This window comes from Aphelocoma coerulescens, unplaced genomic scaffold, assembly GCF_041296385.1.
Source record: "Aphelocoma coerulescens isolate FSJ_1873_10779 unplaced genomic scaffold, UR_Acoe_1.0 HiC_scaffold_187, whole genome shotgun sequence".
NCBI classification, from domain to species: Eukaryota; Metazoa; Chordata; class Aves; order Passeriformes; family Corvidae; genus Aphelocoma; species Aphelocoma coerulescens.
In genome coordinates this window covers 70348-86545 of record NW_027183535.1, presented here as the reverse complement: position 1 = coordinate 86545, position 16198 = coordinate 70348, and the positions used below count along the sequence as shown (strand labels likewise).

At 54.6% G+C, this 16198-nt stretch overlaps 1 protein-coding gene across 1 annotated transcript in view; it reads right to left on the bottom strand.

Annotated features, from left to right (window-relative positions):
- Window positions 1–752: 752 nt before the first annotated feature.
- Window positions 753–16198, bottom strand: part of LOC138101056 (WD repeat-containing protein 46-like) — a 77595-nt gene continuing 62149 nt past the window's right edge. The window contains exons 5-8 of the mRNA XM_068998897.1: window positions 13903–13997; window positions 9099–9194; window positions 8892–8993; window positions 753–1421 (exon numbers count right to left, since the gene is read on the bottom strand). Of these exons, the coding sequence (XP_068854998.1) occupies window positions 753–1421; window positions 8892–8993; window positions 9099–9194; window positions 13903–13997 (962 nt within the window). The remainder of the gene's footprint in view (window positions 1422–8891; window positions 8994–9098; window positions 9195–13902; window positions 13998–16198) is intronic.

Below are 16198 nucleotides of genomic sequence, written 5' to 3'. Positions count from 1 at the left end.
AGACCCCAAAATTGAGGTGGGGGGACTTTGGGGAGCCCAAAAATGGGGGTGGGACCCCAAAAAGGGGAAGAGGGGACATTGGGAACCCCCAAAAATGGGGAGGAGACACGTGGGGACCCCTAAATTGGGGTGGGGACCCCTAAAAATGGGGGGAAGGGGACATTGGGGACCCCAAAAATGGGATGAGAACCCCAAAATTGGGGTGGGGGGACACGTGGGGACCCCCAAAAAGGGGGGGAGGGGGCATTGGGGCCCCTCAAATTGGGGTGAGGATCCCCAAAAATGGGGGAGGGGGAACTTTAGGGACCCCAAAAATGTGGTGGGGACACTTGGGGGACCCCAAAATTGGGGTGGGACCCCAAAATTGAGGTGAGGGGACATTGGGGAGCCCAAAAATGGGGGTGGGACCCCAAAAAGGGGAAGAGGGGACACTGGGGACCCCCAAAAATAGGATGAGAACCCCAAAATTGGGGTGAGGATCCCCAAAAATGGGGTAGGGGGAACTTTGGGGACCCCAAAATTGGGGTGGGACCCCAAAATTGGGGTGGGGAACACTTGGGGACCCCAAAATTGGGGGGTGGGGACCCCCAAAAATGGGGGGGGAGGGGCACTTTGGGGACCCCAAAATCGGGGTGGGACCCCAAAATTGGGGTGGGACCCCAAACTGAGGTGAGGGGACATTGGGGACCCCCAAATTTGGGGACACAAAACGCCTCCGGACACCCCAAAATCGCTGCCACCCCCCCCAAAATTTATTTCTTGAACCTCTCCAGGGCCCCTTTGCTGGGGAGGGACCCCCCCGATTTTGGGCCAGGACCCCCCAATTTTGGGCCAGGACCCCCCAATTTTGGGCCAGGACCCCCCTTCTTCCCCTTCCCCTTTTTTTTGGGAGTTTCCCGCGGGTTTTTCCCGATTTTGGGGAGTTTCCCCCCATTTTTGAGGGGATTTTGGCCAAATTTGGGGGGTTTCTCCTGAGTTTTTGGGGCTTTTCCCCCCGGATTTTCCCAATTTTGGGGGGTATTCTTCCCAATTTTTCCCCCAATTTTCTGGGATTTTCCCTGATTTTTGGGGGATTTTTCCTCCATTTTTCCAAAATTTTTTGGGAATTTTTCCTCCATTTTTCCCCCAGTTTTTTGGGATTTTTCCTCCGTTTTTTCCCCATTTTTGGGGGATTTCCCCCCATTTTTGGGGGCTTTCTCCCCCGTTTTTTCCTGATTTCTTTGGGATTTCCCCCCCGTTTTTTGCCCAGTTTTTGGGGGTTTTTCCCCGTTTTTGGGGGGTTTCCCGCCCGTTTTTTTCCCGCTTTTTTGGGGAGTTTTCCCCTCCTTTTTCCTCCTCTTTTTGGGGGGCTCCTCCTGCTTTTCCTCCTCCTTCTCCTTCCGTTCCCGTTCCCGCTGCTCCAAACTCTGCCGGATCCGGGCCTGGGCGAGAAAAGCGGGAATTTGGGACCCCCAAAATCCTGGGAATCACCCCAAAAACGGGACCCCCAAACTCCCCAAATCCCAGGAATTCCCAAAATCCCAGGAATCACCCCAAAAATGGGACCCCCAAACTCCCCAAATCCCAGGAATTCCCAAAATCCTGGGAATCACCCCAAAAACGGGACCCCCAAACCCCCAAAATCCCCGGAATTCCCAAAAATGAGACCCCCAAAACCCCCAAAATCCCCGGAATTCCCAAAAACGGGACCCCCAAACCCCCAAAATCCCTGGAATTCATGGGAATTCCCAAAATCCTGGGAATCACCCCAAAAACGGGACCCCCAAACCCCCAAAATCCCCGGAATTCCCAAAAACGGGACCCCCAAAACCCCCAAAATCCCCGGAATTCCCAAAAACGGGACCCCCAAACCCCCAAAATCCCTGGAATTCATAGGAATTCCCAAAATCCTGGGAATCACCCCAAAAACGGGACCCCCAAACCCCCAAAATCCCCGGAATTCCCAAAAACGGGACCCCCAAACCCCCAAAATCCCCGGAATTCCCAAAAACGGGACCCCCAAACCCCCAAAATCCCAGGAATTCCCAAAAACGGGACCCCCAAACCCCCAAAATCCCTGGAATTCATGGGAATTCCCAAAATCCTGGGAATCACCCCAAAAACGGGACCCCCAAACCCCCAAAATCCCCAGAATTCCCAAAATCCTGGGAATTCCCCAAACCCCCCCCCGTTTTCCCAGGACCCCCCCAAATTCCCTGGAACCCCCGAATTCCCAGGAACTCCCCAAACTCCTCCAAATTCCCAGGAACCCCCGAATCCTGGGAACCCCGAAATTCCCGGGAACTCCCCAGTCCCCCAAAATTCCCGGGAACCCCCAAATCCCAGGACCCCCCAAAATCCCCAGGAGCCCCCCAAAATTCCCAGGAACCCCCAAAACACAGGAATTCCCCAAACTCCCCAAAATCCCCAGAACCCCCCCAAATCCCGGGAATCCCCAAATCCCAGGAACCCCCCAATCCCTCCCCCAAATTCCCAGGAACCCCCCAAAATCCCCAAAACCCCCCCAAAATTCCCAGGAATCCCCCCAAAATTCCCAGGAACCCCCAAATCTCCCCCAAATCCCCAGGAACCCCCCCAAAATTCCCCGGAGCCCCCCAAAATCCCCAGGAACGCCCCCAAAATTCCCAGGAACTCCCCAAATCCCTGGACCCACCAAAACCCCCAAATCCACCCCAAAATCCCCAGGACCCCCCAAAATCCCCCAGGACCCCCCCAAAATCCCGGGAATTCCGCGCTCCCCACCCAAATCCCAGAACCCCCCAAATCCCCCAAACCCCCAAACCCCCCAGGACCCCCCAAAACCCCCCAGGACCCCCCAAAATTCCCAAGAACCCCCCCAAAATTCCCGGGAATTCCGCTGTGCACCCAAATCCCAGAACCCCCAAAACCCTCAGAACCCCCCCAAAATCCCCAAGAACCCCCCAAATCCCAGAACCCCCCCAAAATCCCAGGAACCCCCAAATCCCCAAGAACCCCCCAAAATCCCTAGAACCCCCCCAAACCCCCCAGGACCCCCCAAAATCCCCCAGAACCCCCCAAATCCCGGGAATTCCGCTGCGCACCCAAATCCCAGGACCCCCCAAAATCCCCAGAATCCCCAAAATCCCAGAACCCCCCCAAATCCTGGGAATTCCCCAGACCCCCCAGGACCCCCCCAAATCGCAAGAACCCCCAAACCCCCCAAGACCCCCCCAAAATCCCCCAGGACCCCCCCAAATTCCCAAGAACCCCCCCAAATCCCGGGAATTCCGCTGCGCACCCAGATCCCAGGACCCCCAAATCCCCAAGAACCCCCAAATCCTGGGAACCCCCAAACCCTCAAGAACTGCCCCCAACCCCCCCAGGACCCCCCAAAACCCCCCAGGACCCCCCCAAATTCCCAAGAACCCCCCCAAATCCCGGGAATTCCACTCCCCACCCAAATCCCAGGACCCCCAAAACCCCCAGAACCCCCCCAAAATCCCCAAGAACCCCCCTAATCCCAGGACCCCCCAAAATCCCAGGAACCCCCAAATCCCCAAGAACCCCCCAAAATCCCTAGAACCCCCCCAAACCCCCCAAGACCCCCCCAAAATCCCCCAGGACCCCCCCAAATTCCCAAGAACCCCCCCAAATCCCGGGAATTCCGCTGCGCACCCAAATCCCAGAACCCCCCAAATCCCCAGAACCCCCCCAAATCCTGGGAATTCCCCAGACCCCCCAGAACCCCCCCAAATCCCAGGACCCCCCCAAATCCCCAGGACCCCTCCAAATCCCCAGGACCCCCAAAACCCCCCAGGACCCCCCCAAATTCCCCAGAACCCCCCCAAAATTCCCGGGAATTCCGCTGCGCACCCAAATCCCAGGACCCCCCAAATCCCAAGAACCCCCCCAAATCCCAGGACCCCCAAAACCCCCAGAACCCCCCAAAATCCCAGGACCCCCCCAAATCCCCAGGACCCCCCAAAACCCCCCAGGACCCCCCAAAATCCCCCAGAACCCCCCCAAAATTCCTGGGAATTCCGCTGCGCACCCAAATCCCAGAACCCCCAAAACCCCCCCAAAATTCCCAAGAACCCCCCCAAATCCCAGGACTCCCCAAAATCCCAGGAACCCCCAAATCCTGGGAACCCCCTCAAACCCCCCAGGACCCCCCAAAACCCCCCAGGACCCCCCCAAAATCCCCCAGAACCCCCCAAATCCTGGGAATTCCGCTGCGCACCCAAATCCCAGGACCCCCCAAATCCCCAGAACCCCCCCAAAATCCTGGGAATTCCCCAGACCCCCCAGAACCCCCCCAAATCCCAGGACCCCCCAAAATCCCCAGGACCCCCAAAACCCCCCAAGACTTCCCCAAAATCCCCCAGAACCCCCCAAAATCCCCCAGAACCCCCCCAAAATTCCCGGGAATTCCGCTGCGCACCCAAATCCCAGGACCCCCCAAAATCCCCAGAATCCCCAAAATCCCAGAACCCCCCCAAATCCTGGGAATTCCCCAGTCCCCCCAGGACCCCCCCAAATCCCAAGAATCCCCAAAACCCCCCAGAACCCCCCCAAATTCCCCAGAACCCCCCCAAATCCCGGGAATTGCGCTGTGCACCCAAATCCCAGGAACCCCCAAAACCCCCAAACCCCCCCAAACCCCCCCAAATCCCAGGACCCCCCAAAATCCCCAGGATCCCCCCAAATCCCGGGAATTCCGCGCTCCCCACTCAAATCCCAGGACCCCCAAAACCCTCCAGAACCCCCCCAAAATCCCCCAGAACCCCCCAAAATTCCCGGGAATTCCGCTGTGCACCCAAATCCCAGAACCCCCAGAACCCCCCCAAAATCCCCAAGAACCCCCCAAATCCCCAGAACCCCCCCAAATCCTGGGAATTCCCCAGACCCCCCAGGACCCCCCCAAATCCCAAGAACCCCCAAACCCCCAGAACCCCCCCAAACCCCCCAGGACCCCCCCAAATCCCAGGACCCCCCAAAATCCCCAGGATCCCCCCAAATCCCGGGAATTCCGCTGCGCACCCAAATCCCAGGAACCCCCCAAAATCCCAGGAACTCCCCCAAAATCCCAGAACCCCCCCAAATCCTGGGAATTCCCCAGACCCCCCAGGACCCCCCAAAATCCCCAGGACCCCCAAAACCCCCCAGAACCCCCCAAAATCCCCCAGAACCCCCCAAATCCCGGGAATTCCGCTGCGCACCCAAATCCCAGGACCCCCCAAATCCCCAGAACCCCCCCAAATCCTGGGAATTCCCCTGACCCCCCAGAACCCCCCCAAATCCCAGGACCCCCCAAAATCCCCAGGACCCCCAAAACCCCCCAGGACCCCCCAAAATCCCCCAGAACCCCCCCAAAATTCCCGGGAATTGCGCTGCCCACCCAAATCCCAGAACCCCCAAAATCCCCAGAACCCCCCCAAAATCCCCAAGAACCCCCCCAAATCCCAGAACCCCCCCAAAATCCCAGGACCCCCCAAAATCCCCAGGACCCCCAAAACCCCCCAGGACCCCCCAAAATCCCCCAGAACCCCCCCAAATCCCGGGAATTCCGCTGCGCACCCAAATCCCAGGACCCCCCAAATCCCAGAACCCCCCCAAAATCCCAGGAACCCCCAAATCCTGGGAACCCCCAAACCCCCAAGAACTGCCCCCAAACCCCCCAGGACCCCCCCCAAAATCCCCAGGATCCCCCCAAATCCCGGGAATTCCGCTGCGCACCCAAATCCCAGGAACCCCCCAAACCCCCCAGGACCCCCCAAAACCCCCCAGGACCCCCCAAATTCCCAAGAACCCCCCCAAATCCCAGGAATTCCGCTCCCCACCCAAATCCCAGAACCCCCAAAACCCCCAGAACCCCCCCAAAATCCCCAAGAACCCCCCTAATCCCAGGACCCCCCAAAATCCCAGGAACCCCCCAAATCCCCAAGAACCCCCCCAAACCCCCCAGGACCCCCCCAAAATCCCTCAGGACCCCCCCAAAATCCCCCAGAACCCCCCCAAAATTCCCGGGAATTCCGCTGCGCACCCAAATCCCAGGACCCCCCAAATCCCCAGAACCCCCCCAAATCCTGGGAATTCCCCAGACCCCCCAGGACCCCCCCAAATCCCAGGAACCCCCCAAAATCCCCAGAACCCCCAAAACCCCCAAGACCCCCCCAAAATCCCCCAGGACCCCCCCAAAATCCCGGGAATTCCGCTGCGCACCCAAATCCCAGGACCCCCAAATCCCCAAGAACCCCCAAATCCTGGGAACCCCCAAACCCTCAAGAACTGCCCCCAAACCCCCCAGGACCCCCCAAAACCCCCCAGGACCCCCCAAATTCCCAAGAACCCCCCCAAATCCCGGGAATTCCGCTCCCCACCCAAATCCCAGGACCCCCAAAACCCCCAGAACCCCCCCAAAATCCCCAAGAACCCCCCAAATCCCAGAACCCCCCCAAAATCCCAGGAACCCCCAAATCCCCAAGAACCCCCCAAAATCCCTAGAACCCCCCCAAACCCCCCAAGACCCCCCCAAAATCCCCCAGGACCCCCCCAAATTCCCAAGAACCCCCCCAAATCCCGGGAATTCCGCTGCGCACCCAAATCCCAGAACCCCCCAAATCCCCAGAACCCCCCCAAATCCTGGGAATTCCCCAGACCCCCCAGAACCCCCCCAAATCCCAGGACCCCTCCAAATCCCCAGGACCCCCAAAACCCCCCAGGACCCCCCCAAATTCCCCAGAACCCCCCCAAAATTCCCGGGAATTCCGCTGCGCACCCAAATCCCAGGACCCCCCAAATCCCAAGAACCCCCCCAAATCCCAGGACCCCCAAAACCCCCAGAACCCCCCAAAATCCCAGGACCCCCCCAAATCCCCAGGACCCCCCAAAACCCCCCAGGACCCCCCAAAATCCCCCAGAACCCCCCCAAAATTCCTGGGAATTCCGCTGCGCACCCAAATCCCAGAACCCCCAAAACCCCCCCAAAATTCCCAAGAACCCCCCCAAATCCCAGGACTCCCCAAAATCCCAGGAACCCCCAAATCCTGGGAACCCCCTCAAACCCCCCAGGACCCCCCAAAACCCCCCAGGACCCCCCCAAAATCCCCCAGAACCCCCCAAATCCTGGGAATTCCGCTGCGCACCCAAATCCCAGGACCCCCCAAATCCCCAGAACCCCCCCAAATCCTGGGAATTCCCCAGACCCCCCAGAACCCCCCCAAATCCCAGGACCCCCCAAAATCCCCAGGACCCCCAAAACCCCCCAAGACTTCCCCAAAATCCCCCAGAACCCCCCAAAATCCCCCAGAACCCCCCCAAAATTCCCGGGAATTCCGCTGCGCACCCAAATCCCAGGACCCCCCAAAATCCCCAGAATCCCCAAAATCCCAGAACCCCCCCAAATCCTGGGAATTCCCCAGTCCCCCCAGGACCCCCCCAAATCCCAAGAATCCCCAAAACCCCCCAGAACCCCCCCAAATTCCCCAGAACCCCCCCAAATCCCGGGAATTGCGCTGTGCACCCAAATCCCAGGAACCCCCAAAACCCCCAAACCCCCCCAAACCCCCCCAAATCCCAGGACCCCCCAAAATCCCCAGGATCCCCCCAAATCCCGGGAATTCCGCGCTCCCCACTCAAATCCCAGGACCCCCAAAACCCTCCAGAACCCCCCCAAAATCCCCCAGAACCCCCCAAAATTCCCGGGAATTCCGCTGTGCACCCAAATCCCAGAACCCCCAGAACCCCCCCAAAATCCCCAAGAACCCCCCAAATCCCCAGAACCCCCCCAAATCCTGGGAATTCCCCAGACCCCCCAGGACCCCCCCAAATCCCAAGAACCCCCAAACCCCCAGAACCCCCCCAAACCCCCCAGGACCCCCCCAAATCCCAGGACCCCCCAAAATCCCCAGGATCCCCCCAATTCCCGGGAATTCCGCTGTGCACCCAAATCTCAGAACCCCCAAAACCCCCCCAAAATTCCCAAGAACCCCCCCAAATCCCAGGACTCCCCAAAATCCCAGGAACCCCCAAATCCTGGGAACCCCCCCAAAACCCCCCAGAACCCCCCAAAATCCCCCAGAACCCCCCCAAATCCCGGGAATTCCGCTGCGCACCCAAATCCCAGGACCCCCCAAAATCCCAGAACCCCCCCAAATCCTGGGAATTCCCCAAACCCCCCAGGACCCCCCCCAAATCCCAGGACCCCCCAAAATCCCAGAACCCCCCCAAATCCTGGGAATTCCCCAAACCCCCCAGAACCCCCCCAAATCCCAGGACCCCCCCAAATCCCCAGGACCCCCCAAACACCCCAGAACCCCCCAAAATCCCTAGAACCCCCCCAAACCCCCCAAGACCCCCCCAAAATCCCCCAGGACCCCCCCAAATTCCCAATAAACCCCCCCAAATCCCAGGACCCCCAAAACCCCCAGAACCCCCCAAAATCCCAGGACCCCCCCAAACCCCCCAAGACCCCCCAAAACCCCCCAGAACCCCCCAAAATCCCCCAGGACCCCCCCAAAATGCCCGGGAATTCCGCTGCGCACCCAAATCTCAGAACCCCCAAAACCCCCCCAAAATCCCCAAGAACCCCCCCAAATCCCAGGACTCCCCAAAATCCCAGGAACCCCCAAATCCTGGGAACCCCCTCAAACCCCCCAGGACCCCCCAAAACCCCCCAGGACCCCCCCAAAATCCCCCAGAACCCCCCAAATCCCGGGAATTCCGCTGCGCACCCAAATCCCAGGACCCCCCAAACCCCCAGAACCCCCCCAAATCCCAGGACCCCCCCAAAATCCCAGGACCCCCCAAAACCCCCAGAACCCCCCCAAATCCCAGGACCCCCCCAAAATCCCCAGGACCCCCAAAACCCCCCAGGACCCCCCAAAATCCCCCAGGACCCCCCCAAAATCCCCGGGAATTCCGCCGCCCACCCGCAGCTCCTCGTGCGCCGCCTGCCGCCGCCTCCGCTCGGGCTCCCTCCCCTTGCGGCGCCTCCGGGGCCGGAATTTCCCTCTGGAATCGGGGTCGAATCCCTGGGAAAAAAAAGTGGGGGAGGGGAGGTGGAATTCCCGATGGGGGGAGGGGAGGGGGGGGGGGTTGGAGTTTTGGGGTGAAATCCCGGGATTTTGGGGCCGTACGAGGCGTTGGAGGCGCTCGAGGCGTTTCTGCTCCAGGCTGGAGGTGTCGAGGCGGGAGAGGAGAGACGGATCCGGGGTCAGCAGCTCGGCCGGGATCTGCGGGGGGAGAGGGGGAAGTGGGATTTGGGGGGGAAATGGGGAATTTGGGGGGAAATGGGGAAAAAATGGGGAAAAATGGGGATTTTGGGGGGAAAATGGGGAAAAAATGGGGATTTTGGGGGGGAAAATGGGGAAAAAATGGGGATTTTGGGGGGGAAAATGGGGAAAAAAATGGGGATTTTGGGGGGAAAAAATGGGGATTTTGGGGGAAAATGGGGAAAAAATGGGGATTTTGGGGGGGGAAATGGGGAAAAAATGGGGGAAAAATGGGGATTTTGGGGGGGGAAATGGGGAAAAAATGGGGGAAAAATGGGGATTTTGGGGGGGGAAATGGGGAAAAATGGGGATTTTGGGGGGGGAAATGGGGAATTTGGGGGGAAAAATGGGGAAAAAATGGGGATTTTGGGGGGAAAAAAATGGGGATTTTGGGGGGGGAAAATGGGGGTTTGGGGGGGGAAAATGGGGAAAAGGGGGATTTTGGGGGGGAAAATGGGGAATTTGGGGGAAAATGGGGAAAAAATGGGGATTTTGGGGGGAAAAATGGGGAATTTGGGGGGGGAAATGGGGATTTTGGGGATTTTGGGGGGGGAAATGGGGATTTTGGGGATTTTGGGGGGGGAAATGGGGAATTTGGGGGGAAATGGGGAAAAATGGGGATTTTGGGGGGAAAAATGGGGAAAAATGGGGATTTTGGGGGGAAAAAAATGGGGAATTTGGGGGGAAATGGGGAAAAAATGGGGATTTTGGGGGGAAAAATGGGGATTTTGGGGGGGAAATGGGGAAAAAATGGGGATTTTGGGGGGAAAAAATGGGGGTTTGGGGGGGGAAATGGGGATTTGGGGGGAGAAAATGGGGGTTTGGGGGGGAAAAATGGGGAAAAATGGGGATTTTGGAGGGAAAAAATGGGGGTTTTGGGGGAAATGGGGAAAAAATGGGGATTTTGGGGGAGAAAAATGGGGATTTTGGGGGGAAAATGGGGAATTTGGGGGGAAAATGGGGAATTTGGGGGAAATGGGGAAAAAATGGGAATTGGGGGGGGGAAATGGGGAAAAAACGGGGATTTTGGGGGGAAAATGGGGAATTTGGGGGGAAAAATGGGGATTTTGGGGGAAAAATGGGGAAAAATGGGGAAAAAATGGGGATTTTGGGGGGGGAAATGGGGATTTTGGGGGGAAAAAATGGGGATTTTGGGGGGGAAAAATGGGGAAAAAATGGGGATTTGGGGGAGAAATGGGGAAAAATGGGGAAAAATGGGGATTTTGGGGGGAAAAAATGGGGATTTGGGGGGGAAAAATGGGGAAAAAATGGGGAAAAATGGGGGGAAAAATGGGGATTTGGGGGGGAAAATGGGGAATTTGGGGGGAAAATGGGGAAAAATGGGGAAAAAATGGGGATTTTGGGGGGGAAAATGGGGGTTTGGGGGGGGAAATGGGGAAAAATGGGGGGAAAAAATGGGGATTTTGGGGGGGAAAAATGGGGAATTTGGGGGGAAAATGGGGGTTTGGGGGGGGAAAATGGGGAATTTGGGGGGAAATGGGGAAAAATGGGGGAAAAATGGGGATTTTGGGGGGGGAAATGGGGATTTGGGGGGAGAAAAATGGGGATTTTGGGGGAAAAATGGGGAAAAATGGGGAAAAAATGGGGATTTTGGGGGGGAAAAATGGGGAATTTGGGGGGAAAAATGGGGAAAAAATGGGGATTTTGGGGGGAAAAATGGGGATTTTGGGGGGAAAATGGGGATTTTGGGGGGGAAAAATGGGGAAAAAATGGGGATTTGGGGGAGAAATGGGGAAAAATGGGGAAAAATGGGGATTTTGGGGGGAAAAAATGGGGATTTGGGGGGGAAAAATGGGGAAAAAATGGGGATTTTGGGGGGAAAAATGGGGATTTTGGGGGGAAAATGGGGAATTTGGGGGGAAAATGGGGAATTTGGGGGAAATGGGGAAAAAATGGGAATTGGGGGGGGGAAATGGGGAAAATTGGGGAAAAATTGGGGAAAAAGGGGGATTTTGGGGGGAAAATGGGGATTTTGGGGGGGAAAATGGGGATTTTGGGGGGAAAAAACGGGGGTTTGGGGGGGGAATGGGGATTTGGGGGGGAAAAATGGGGAAAAAATGGGGATTTTGGGGGGAAAAATTGGGGGATTTGGGGGAAAAATTGGGGGTTTTGGGGGGAAAAATGTGGAAAAATGGGGATTTTAGGGGAAAAAATGGGGATTTTGGGGAAAAATGGGGAAAAAATGGGGATTTTGGGGGGAAAAAATGGGGATTTTGGGGGAAAATGGGGAAAAAATGGGGATTTTGGGGGGAAAAATGGGGATTTTGGGGGGAAAAATGGGGATTTTGGGGGGAAAATGGGGATTTTGGGGGGGAAAAATGGGGAAAAAATGGGGATTTGGGGGAGAAATGGGGAAAAATGGGGAAAAATGGGGATTTTGGGGGGAAAAAATGGGGATTTGGGGGGGAAAAATGGGGAAAAAATGGGGATTTTGGGGGGAAAAATGGGGATTTTGGGGGGAAAATGGGGAATTTGGGGGGAAAATGGGGAATTTGGGGGAAATGGGGAAAAAATGGGAATTGGGGGGGGGAAATGGGGAAAATTGGGGAAAAATTGGGGAAAAAGGGGGATTTTGGGGGGAAAATGGGGATTTTGGGGGGGAAAATGGGGATTTTGGGGGGAAAAAACGGGGGTTTGGGGGGGGAATGGGGATTTGGGGGGGAAAAATGGGGAAAAAATGGGGATTTTGGGGGGAAAAATTGGGGGATTTGGGGGAAAAATTGGGGGTTTTGGGGGGAAAAATGTGGAAAAATGGGGATTTTAGGGGAAAAAATGGGGATTTTGGGGAAAAATGGGGAAAAAATGGGGATTTTGGGGGGAAAAATGGGGATTTTGGGGGGAAAATGGGGATTTTGGGGGAAAATGGGGAAAAAATGGGGATTTTGGGGGGAAAAATGGGGGTTTGGGGGGGGAAAATGGGGAAAATTGGGGAAAAATGGGGATTTTGGGGAAAATTGGGAGTCTGCGGGGGGAAAATGGGGAAAAAACGGGGAAAAAGTGGAAATTTGGGGGGAAAAAATGGGAATTTTAGGGGAAAAAACAAGGATTTGGGGGGAAAATGGGGATTTGGGGGGAAAATGGGGAAAAAATGGGGAAAAATGGGGATTTTGGGGGGAAAATTGGGAAAAAATGGGAAAAATGGGGATTTGGGGGGGAAAAATGGGGATTTGGGGGGAAAAATGGGGGTTTTGGGGGGGAAAAATGGGGAAAAAATGGGGATTTGGGGGGAAAAATTGGGGGTTTTGGGGGGAAAAATCAGGGAAAAATGGGGATTTTAGGGGAAAAAATGGGGAAAAAATGGGGATTTTGGGGAAAAATGGGGAAAAAATGGGGATTTGGGGGGGGAAAATGGGGATTTTGGGGGGAAAATGGGGATTTTGGGGGGAAAATTGGGGATTTTGGGGAAAAATGGGGAAAAATGAGGATTTGGGGGGGAAATCAGGGGTTTGGGAGGAAAAAATGGGGATTTTGGGGAAAAAATGGGGGATTTGGGGGGAAAAAATGGGGGGATTTGGGGGGAAAATTGGGGAAAAAATGGGGATTTTGGGGGGAAAAATGGGGATTTTGGGGGGAAGAGTGGGAATTTTGGGGTGAAAAAATGGGAATTTGGGGAAAAAGGGGAATTGGGGGCTCTGGGATGGATTTGGGATGGATTTGGGGTGGGAATTTTGGGATTTGCACCTTTTCCAGGGGGGAAAAAGTGGGAATTTGGGGGAAAAAGTGGGAATTTTGGGGGCAAAAATGGGAATTTTGGGGGGGAAAAATGGGGATTTTGGGGGGAAAATGGGGATTTTGGGGGGAAAAGTGAGAATTTTGGGGGGAAGAGTGGGAATTTTGGAGAGAAAAACCTGCGAATTTGGGGAAAAAGGGGAATTGGGGGCTCTGGGATGGATTTTGGGATGGATTTGGGGGGGATTCGGGGTGGGAATTTTGGGATTTGCTCCTTTTCCAGGGGGGAAAAAGTGGGAATTTGGGGGAAAAAGTGGGAATTTTGGGGGGAAAAATGGGAATTTTGAGGGGAAAAAATGGGAATTTTGGGGGGAAAAACGGGAATTTTGAGGGGAAAAAATGGGAATTTGGGGAAAAGGGGAATTTGGGGGCTCTGGGATGGATTTGGGATGGATTTGGGGGGGATTCGGGGTGGGAATTTTGGGATTTGCTCCTTTTCCAGGGGGGAAAAAGTGGGAATTTGGGGGAAAAAGTGGGAATTTTGGGGGCAAAAAATGGGAATTTTGGGGGGAAAAGTGGGAATTTCGGGGAGAAAAAATGGGAATTTTGGGGGGAAAAATGGGAATTTTGAGGGGAAAAAATGGGAATTTGGGGAAAAGGGGAATTGGGGGGCTCTGGGATGGATTTTGGGATGGATTTGGGATGGATTTGGGGTGGGAATTTTGGGATTTGCACCTTTTCCAGGGGGGAAAAAGTGGGAATTTGGGGGAAAAAGTGGGAATTTTTGGGGGCAAAAAATGGGAATTTTGGGGGGGAAAAATGGGAATTTTGAGGGGAAAAAATGGGAATTTTGGGGGGAAAAATGGGAATTTTGAGGGGAAAAAATGGGAATTTGGGGAAAAGGGGAATTGGGGGCTCTGGGATGGATTTTGGGATGGATTTTGGGATGGATTTGGGGTGGGAATTTTGGGATTTTCACCTTTTCCAGCAGCGCCTTCACCTCCCACTCCTGGCGCTGGCGGCGGCTCCGGTAGGGATTGTTCTCCAGAGCGTCCAGGTTGGGCTCTCCCGCCCCTGGGGGGTGGAAATTGGGGCATTTTGGGGCATTTTGGGGCATTTTGGGGATTTTGGGGCATTTTGGGGCATTTTTGGGCATTTTAGAGGGATTTTTGGGGGGGTTTTGAGGGGTTTTGGGGGGATTTTAGAGGGGATTTTGGAGGGGTTTTGGTGGATTTGGGGAGCCCCAAATCCTCCCCAAACTGCTCCAAATCTGCTCGAAAAAGCCCCAAAAATTCCCCAAAAAATCCCCAAAATTCCCAAAATTCCTGGAATTCCCACCTGGCACCAGGATGCTGCTGAAGCCCAATCCGTGCCCAGCTCCCAGAACCCCAAAACCCACCCAAAACCGGGCATAAAACCCCCCAAAAACGCTCTAAAAACGCTCTAAAAATCCCCAAAAAATCGCCCTAAAAAATTCCAAAAAATTCCCAAAAAAATCCCAAAAAATTCCCCAAACTCCCAAATTCCCGGCATTCCCACCTGGCACCAGGATGCTGCTGAACCCCAATCCATGCCCACCTCCCAGAACCCTCAAATCCCCCCAAAAATGCCTCAAATCCCCTCTAAAACCCCCCCAAAACGCTCTAAAAACGCTCTAAAAAATCCCAAAAAATCCCCAAAAAATCCCCAAAAATTCCCAAAAAATTCCCCAAAAATCCCAAATTCCCAGAATTCCCACCTGGCACCAGGATGCTGCTGAACCCTGATCTGTGCCCGGCTCCCAGAACCCCAAAACCCACCCAAAACCGGGCATAAAACCCCCCAAAAACGCTTTAAAAACGCCCTAAAAACGCTCTAAAAATGCTCTAAAAAATCCCCAAAAAATCCCAAAAAATTCCCAAAAAATTCCCAAAACTCCCAAATTCCCAGAATTCCCACCTGGCACCAGGATGCTGCTGAACCCTGATCTGTGCCCGGCTCCCAGAACCCCAAAACCCACCCAAAACCGGGCATAAAACCCCCCAAAAACGCTTTAAAAACGCTCTAAAAACGCTCTAAAAATGCTCTAAAAAATCCCAAAAAATTCCCAAAAATTCCCAAAAAATTCCCAAAGCTCCCAAATTCCCGGAATTCCCACATGGCACCAGGATGCTGCTGAACCCCAATCCATTCCCACCTCCCAGAACCCTCAAATCCCCCCAAAAATGCCTCAAATCCCCTCTAAAATCCCCCAAAAACGCTCTAAAAAATCCCAAAAAAATCCCAAAAAAATTCCAAAAAATTCCCAAAAAATTCCCAAAAATCCCAAATTCCCGGCATTCCCACCTGGCACCAGGATGCTGCTGAACCCCGATCCATGCCCACCTCCCAGTCCCCCAAAACCCCCTAAAATCCCCCAAATCCGCTCTAAAATCCCCCAAAAACGCTCTAAAAACGCTCTAAAAATTCCAAAAAAATCCCCAAAAATTCCCAAAAAATTCCCAAAAATCCCAAATTCCCGGGAATTCCCTCCAGGCACCAGGATGCTGCTGAACCCTGATCTGTGCCCGGCTCCCAGAACCCCCTAAAATCCCCCAAATCCGCTCTAAAAGACCCCAAAAAATGCTCTAAAAAATCCCCAAAAAATCCCAAAAAATTCCCAAAAAATTCCAAAAAATTCCCAAAAAATTCCCAAAGCTCCCAAATTCCCAGGAATTCCCACCTGGCACCAGGATGCTGCTGAATCCCAATCCATGCCCACCTCCCAGTCCCCCAAAACCCCCAAATCTGCTCCAAAACTGCTCTAAAAACCCCCGAAAACGCTCTAAAAATGCTCTAAAAAAATCCCCAAAAAATCCTAAAAATTCAAAAAAAATTCCAAAAAATTCCCAAAAAATTCCCAAAAATCCCAAATTCCCAGGAATTCCCACCTGGCACCAGGATGCTGCTGAACCCCGCTCCGTGCCCACCTCCCAGAACCCCAAAACCCAAAAAAACCCCCCAAATCCCCTCTAAAATCCCCCAAAAAAGCTCTAAAAAATCCCAAAAAAATCCTAAAAAATTCCCAAAAAATTCCAAAAAATTCCCAAAAAATTCCCAAAGCTCCCAAATTCCCGGAATTCCCACCTGGCACCAGGATGCTGCTGAACCCCGCTCCGTGCCCACCTCCCAGAACCCCAAAACCCACCCAAATCTGCACGAAATCCGCTCTAAAAAACCCCCAAAACGCTCTAAAAACGCTCTAAAAAATCCCAAAAAAATCCCAAAAAATTCCCAAAAAATCCCAAATTCCCGGC